This window comes from Sinocyclocheilus anshuiensis, unplaced genomic scaffold, assembly GCF_001515605.1.
Source record: "Sinocyclocheilus anshuiensis isolate Anshui unplaced genomic scaffold, SAMN03320099.WGS_v1.1 scaffold631, whole genome shotgun sequence".
Classification (NCBI taxonomy): domain Eukaryota; kingdom Metazoa; phylum Chordata; class Actinopteri; order Cypriniformes; family Cyprinidae; genus Sinocyclocheilus; species Sinocyclocheilus anshuiensis.
This window is the reverse complement of record NW_015548268.1, coordinates 1,337,636-1,344,682: the sequence shown is the minus strand read 5'-3', so window position 1 is coordinate 1,344,682 and position 7,047 is coordinate 1,337,636. Positions and strand designations below refer to the sequence as shown.

At 39.9% G+C, this 7,047-nt stretch overlaps 1 protein-coding gene across 1 annotated transcript in view; it reads left to right on the top strand.

The window, feature by feature from the left end:
- reck (reversion-inducing-cysteine-rich protein with kazal motifs) overlaps nucleotides 1-7,047 on the top strand; it is a 48,725-nt gene that overhangs the window by 35,515 nt on the left and 6,163 nt on the right. Inside the window, exons 10-15 of the mRNA XM_016443254.1 lie at nucleotides 777-989; nucleotides 3,334-3,470; nucleotides 3,550-3,690; nucleotides 4,582-4,770; nucleotides 5,681-5,803; nucleotides 6,820-7,019. Coding sequence (XP_016298740.1) covers nucleotides 777-989; nucleotides 3,334-3,470; nucleotides 3,550-3,690; nucleotides 4,582-4,770; nucleotides 5,681-5,803; nucleotides 6,820-7,019 — 1,003 coding nt within the window. The remainder of the gene's footprint in view (nucleotides 1-776; nucleotides 990-3,333; nucleotides 3,471-3,549; nucleotides 3,691-4,581; nucleotides 4,771-5,680; nucleotides 5,804-6,819; nucleotides 7,020-7,047) is intronic.

Genomic DNA, 7,047 nt, shown 5'->3' with positions numbered 1-7,047 from the left:
CACACACACACACACACACACACACACACACACAACTGTTACCTCAAAGAGCCATTTTTACCTGTTTTAACCCATTAAATTTAGTTGTGTGTGTTTAGGTTGATTGAGTGAAGCAATTTAAAAAATATATATATATATACACGAACACATTTCTGATTATTATCAATGTTGAAAACAGTTGTGCTGCCCAATATTTTTGTGGAAACTGTGATACATTTTATTTTTCAGGATTTACAGATGAACAGAAAGTCCATATAAACCCAGCAAGGAGAGTTTTTCGTTTTGGTCAAGATTTTCTTTTATTTTCTTTTATTTTCCATCAGCACCACACCCAAACAAAAAAGCTGTAAACAAACCTTCAAATGACCAGGAATCAGCTTCTAACCACACACAGAAACCTCAGCTCCACCGTCCCACACTGAGCTCTATAAAAAGAGCCGATCATTAGAAAGAATAAAAGCTGCTCTCGGCTTCAGGTTTCCTGAGGAAGTCCCTCTTCCCAAAGCTTTGTCGGGATGCGGCTGCTAGTGAACAATGGCCTTCTGGGATGCAATAAGAAGGCAATTCCACAAAGCAACTCGAGTCGGCTGTAAATTGGAAACAGAGCTGATTTTTATATTATTTTTTTAAAGGCTGCAGTGTTTCGAGCACCATTTGCTGCTTCTGTGGAGAATAAAAGTCGAGTCTGTATGTAGTTTTGCAGGTTTTGTCTGTGCTGTTGCTCTGTGAGTCTGCGTCTCACACATCGTCTCGCCTCGCTGTTTTTGTGTTCTCAGGCCGACGGAGCTGTTTCGCAGCTGTAACGTTCAGTCAGACCAGGGAGCCATGAACGACTTCAGACTCTGGTCCAACGGAACCATCAAGATGCCCTTCATGAACATCCCTGTGCTGGACATCAGCAGGTGCCAGCCGGAGATGTGGAAGACCGTGGCCTGTGCGCTGCAGATCAAACCCTGCTACAGCAAGTCCAGAGGAAGCGTCATCTGCAGGTCAGCCTTCATCCTCGTCTTCATCATCTGCTGTACTGATGGGTAAAACTGATGAAAACACGTCCAGGTCACACCACACCACAAAAGCTAAATACAATTACAAGTTATTTTTTTCATTGTGAATGTATTTTATGGCAATTAATAAAATATCCCCCAATAATTTACATTATTCTCATTATTCTTATTCTAAGTCATTATATTCTTATTGCTTTAATAGTATTTTTTTTACTGTATAACAATAATATAAAAAACATCTGATCAGCACAACAAAAAATATGATGCATATATAAATACTTTGTATGTAAAATATAAAATTTGCCTTATTAATTAAGCATTTATTTATTTGTGTTGCAAATAAGATGACTTTTTTCTGTTATAATGATGACATTTTGGGGGAAATGTGCTTTATTGTCATGAAAATAATTTTACAATGAATCCTTTTTTTTTTTTTGAAAACCTAAATGTTTTTGTTTTGTTTTTGTATTGCAATATACCCAGGCTTATTCTTCACATCCAAATTTGTTTTCATGCACTAGACCAAAAAAAACTAAAACATTTTGTTTGCATATAATAGTCTCATAATCCACATTTTTTGTCCACAAACGAGCTGTTGACAGTTGATGCCGGTGTTCTGTTTTGTGATGTGTGTGTGTGTGTGTGTGTGTGTAGGAGGTCTGGACGAGGCTCTTTATAATGTCATCGCCATGGCGAGGGAGCTCACAATGTTTAGATTTCTTTGATGCAGCGAGAATGAAACACATCCAGGTAATTGCAGGGTGTCGTGTGATGGCTTTGAGTTCTAAACCAGCATGTTGCTTTAGCACTAATCTTTTGACATCGAAGTATCTGTTGGGCCTTTCAGTGTTGCATTGAATTTTCTGTACATATTATGGGCATTCAGAGTGCAAATCATATCAAAACACTGGCAGCTTCTAGTCAATAGTCTGGTATTCTTATCAGAAATACTCCTGTGCAGTCTTCCACTGTGGACTGCTTTGTTCACATTGAGCGGCGTTTGAATGGGACGAGACATGGCTCTGGTTTGCTGAGGATTAGACGTCCTCACGCAGGAGAAAGCTGAGGAATGATCAGAATAAAGAGCTGTGACGGTGAGTAATGGCAGGGTGCGACCCAGCATGTATCAGTCAGGCTCCAGCTCCTGTTCCAGCAGGATTTGCTGCTTGTGTTTTAAAAGGAACTGCTTTAAAACAAGTGTTGGGTTCCAGTAACAGGTTTCACAGGTGCATTCCTCTGCCATACTGAAATACTCCAGCAGTGTTGCCTGCACTAGCAGAGTCGTCTGATTCCCCAAACGAATCACTCTAATGAGCCAGTTCTTTTTAGAGAATCAAAAACAGATCCCACAGCCGCTGTATAGTCCGAATCCTGAATTAATCACTCTGAGTTGGTTCTTTTGAGTGAATCAAAAATCTACAGTGCTACCAGTGTAGTGTGATTCCCGAATGAATGACTCTAATGAGCCGGTTCTTAGTGAATCAGAAACATATCACACAACCAAATGCATTCTTCCACAAATATTGTACTAAAATTAGGGCTGTCAATCAATTAAAATATTTAATCGCGATTAATCACATGATCGTCATGAGTTAACTCGTGATCAATCGCATCTTAATCGCACATTTTTATCTGTTCTAAATGTACCTTAAATGAATACTTTTCAAGTTTTTAATACTCTAATCAACTCTAATCAAAAGCCCCAGTGTATTACCATTGGCACAACAATGCATAAATAAACACGACTTTACCTTCAGGTTAAAATGACATTAAACATTGCATTAGAGTTAGAGGATCATGATAAATACAGAGTTCTGGCATGAAACTCTAGATGGCGCAGTCCGATAGGTCTAGCTCAATCTGACCTGGCGACATCATTGTCACATGGCAGCTGATTGGTTCTCTCCTGTATCGTTAGCCAATGAGCTTACTGCTCAATATTCAAATACCTAGCTTTTGGTTGCTGTAGCAGTTTTGTAGCGCACTTCAGAAACCCTCCATCTTCCCCAGCTCCACCTGTATAGATCTGCTACGAGGTGATTCATGTATGCTATATGGGGGTTATTTCATGTATGTTATATTTGCAGCAGCAGTATTTGTTACATGCTCACAGCAGCATGTTGTGGATGTATTGGCAGTAGCAAGTCTCGATACTTGCTCTGCAGCAGCAGCAGCGTAGCAGATCTATTCCGCCAAGAGCAAATACATTAACATTGTCATGTACATTACCATGCCAGTCCCTCCGAGAGTTGTCATGACAGAACTGTACGTTTAGTTTACTGAGTGAAAAGAGTGTAAACCTCACGAGAGGCGATGCGTGTCTCCTCAGGTCGGACTGTGTGGATATCCTGACGCAGTGTGGCGATGGCAAGCGCTTTCTCGAGGGACAGACGCCCGAGCGCATCTGTGACCTGCTGTCGGCCACGGACGACCCGGAGCGCTGCATCCCTCTCCACAGATACCTCAGTGAGTGTGGCTCCTCCGCTGCGCTCAGCGCTGTGTTCGTTACTCACTGATGTCACTCATGTCATTACGGTTTCCACAGCCCCCAGCCCCTTCCAGAACAGCGTTGAAGAAGTCATCCACCCCTGCAACCCCAGCCCCTGTCCCAGCAGTCACCTGTGTGAAGTCAACAGAAAGGGCTGCTACCCCGGACACGACTGCCTGCCCTACTTCTGCGTCCCCGGTACACACCACTCATGAGCTCAAAGTCTGATAAAACATGGATATTTATTCAGAATGGAATAATACAGTACTGCTTATTGAATACTGCTTACTACTTAAAGTATGGTGAATTCTGGCCAGTTGGGCCTCATTTTGACATTGAGGTGACTGCCATTAAATGGTCCCGTGTACCTGAAATGTTTTTGTTTGGTTTGGTTTTAAAACATTATGTTAGTTTCCAATCAAATAATCAACAAGTGGATTTTAAATGTTTTGTTTTGGTTGTTTTTTGTTGTTGTTTTTTAAGCGTCCTAACTTTTGATAGTTTCCAATGAAATGATGGGTCAAGAAGTATATTTTAAAATATTTGTTTTGTTTTGTTTTTTTTGTTTTTTTTGTGTGTGTTTGGTTTGGGTTTTGTTTTGTTTGGTTTGGTTTTAAAACATCTTTTTTAACTTTGTTTTGTTTTGTTTGATTTTGTTTTTGTGTTTGGTTTTGGTTTTGTTTTGTTTTGTTTTAAAACATCTTTTTTTTAAACTTTTGTTAGTTTCTAATCAAATAATCTAGAAGTAGATTTTGTTTTATTTTTTATTATTTTTTAACTTAACTTTTGATAGTCCATTCAAATACTGAGTTAAGAAATAGATTCATCACACCAGAAACTGAAGGTGAAGTCGAGTGAAGTGCATTGTGGGATACCCAGCGTTGAGTTCTCTGTTGTAAACGGCTCATCCGTGTGTTGTATGTGTTCAGGACACTGACACACTGTGCACAGTACTCACAGTTACAGTAGTATGCATACTGTGCACAGTAAGAGCGAACGCTAGTATGCCAGAGAATGACGAGTAAAGTGCACTAGGTTTGTGTTGTCATCAGAAACTCTTCTCAGACACGTTTTCCTCGTGTCTCTAAGGCTGCAAGCTGGGGGAAGCGTCAGAGTTCCTGGTGCCGCTGGACAGCCGGATCCAGGTGCCCACCAGGAGCGGTCAGGTGGGTTGTTATGAGGTGTGCACCTGCGGGCAGAGCGGCCGTCTGCAGAACTGCGCTGAAATGCCCTGCTTCGACACCAGCAAGACCTGCTTCATCGGAGGACAGCGCAAGAGTGAGATGTCCTTACATATGCAGCCTCTGTTATTCACATGCAGCTCAGCTCTCACATTAAAAGCAACACATTTTCAGCACTTACTGCTCGAATGAGGTGTATTTCACATATACATGGTGCATAACAGACACCTACATTGGTTTATTTTTATTTAATTAACTATTAGCTTAACATAAGAGCAATCAAGGCAAAACAACTGTGGATATGTTATGTTTTTATAATGCATCGTTCCAGTACTGGTCTTGTTTTATGTGGACGCTGCCATCTGTTGGTGACAAATGAAATCTGAATTCTCAGCGGATGGATATTTAGAATGGTCTCCAATATGTTTTACAGGAAATATGTCAAATTATAGAAAAACTATTCAATAAAACCATTAGAATTAGAATAAATGCATATCCATAGCGAAATGCTTTTTTGTTTATTTTGTTCTACCTTTTATTAGTAAGTGTTTTTTGTAAACAGCTCATTTTTATGCCTGTCGTTTTGAACCTGAATGAGTTTATTGTCTTTTCTTTCATGTTTATTTTTACTCCACTTCTCAAGCGCTTGGTCACCTTGGGCTCATTTGAGACAGATGTGCTGTGCTTTATAGTCGTGTCAAGCAGTGCCGCCTGGAAATATCCTTACTGTTCTTATGGAAACTAAATGTGTAGACTGCTGTATTCTTACTCGTAGGACTTATATGGGAATAGATATATATATCTCATTCTCAGTAAAGTGAAGGACAAAAAAAGGCCCAAACTGCTCTGAAACTGCAGTTTGTTGAGCTGTAAGATACTTATCACTTCAGCTATGTTAAAGGAAGAGACAGCCGGAAGCACAGCCTTGTTTTATCCTATATTACAGGAGTGAGTTTCATTCAGCTGTTCCTCACAGTGGTGACTGATCATCTCGTGTTCCCGTGCAGGTCACGGTGTGTCGTTCCGGGTCGACTGTCAGCCCTGCTCCTGCTTCGCCGGTGAAAGCATCTGCTCGTCTCGTCAGTGTGTGCGCGCCGACGGCTCAGACGAGGACAGACGGCTCTTCACAGGTCTGTGCTTCACTAGCATCTTTACTGGTGTCCATCAAAGCCCATTTACCACACGGGATTAAAACATTAAAAAACGTAAATCTGACTTTTTTTCTCAATTGAGATTATATCTCACAGTTCTGGCTTTTTAGGTAATCGCAACTGTTTAAATCAGAATTCAGACATTTTCTCAGTTTTATTTTTGTGTGAAAAAAGTCAGAATTGTGAAATTAAAAGTTGCAATTAACTTTTATATTTTTTATTCTGTGGCAGAAAAAAAAAATTAAAAGAAAAAACAACAGGATTATGAAATTCAATTGTGAGATATAAACCCAGAATTGTAAGGGAAAAAAGTCAGAATTGTGAGACATAAATTCAGAATTTAAAGATATAAACTCAGAAATTCAAGAAAAATGTCAGAATATCTCTCAATTCTGACTTTTTAGGTAATTGTGACTTTTTTCTCACAATTCTAACTTTTTTCTTGCCATTTTGAGAAAAGATGTCAGAATTAGTTTACAGCTTGCAGTTCTGAAAAAAATGTCTGAATTGTGAGAATTACCTTTTTAGTTTTTATTCCATGGAGGGGAAAAAAACTGAATTATGAGACACAAACTCAGAATTGCAAGAAAAAAAGTCAGAATTCTGAGTTTATATCTTGCAGTTCTTATTGAGTCTTCTTGCAGACTTTTGCAGTTCTGAAAAAAAGTCCAAATTGTGAGATAAAAAGTTGCAAATACATTTTTTTGTAATCATTGTATTCCTGGGCGGAAATGGGCTTCCACAGATTTTAGACTTCACAACAACGTCTATTAAAAACATTTTTCTCAATGCTAACAATTATAGACAAAAATAGGAAAACATGATAATGTAAATATAAACAAAAGAAGTAATGAAGTAGATAAAAAACATCAATTTTGAAACACGTTTAAATAAAGCGATTATTTTCAAGACCTTTTTAAGTCAACGTAGTAATAGTGTGTAGTGAGCTGTGGTTGTGTTCGGGGCCAGTGCTTTAGCTGCTGCTTCTCTCTCAGGGCTTCCCTGCGGCTGCGCTGATCATTTCGTGCCAGTTTGCGCTCGTAACGGACGCACGTATCCCAGCGCCTGTGTGGCGCGCTGCGTCGGCTTCAAGGACAACCAGTTTGTGTTCGGCTCCTGCAGAAACATCGACCCCTGCTCCCCAAACCCCTGCCAGAGGAGCCAGAGGTACCTTCACACACACACACACACACACACACACACAGACACACAGACACACACAC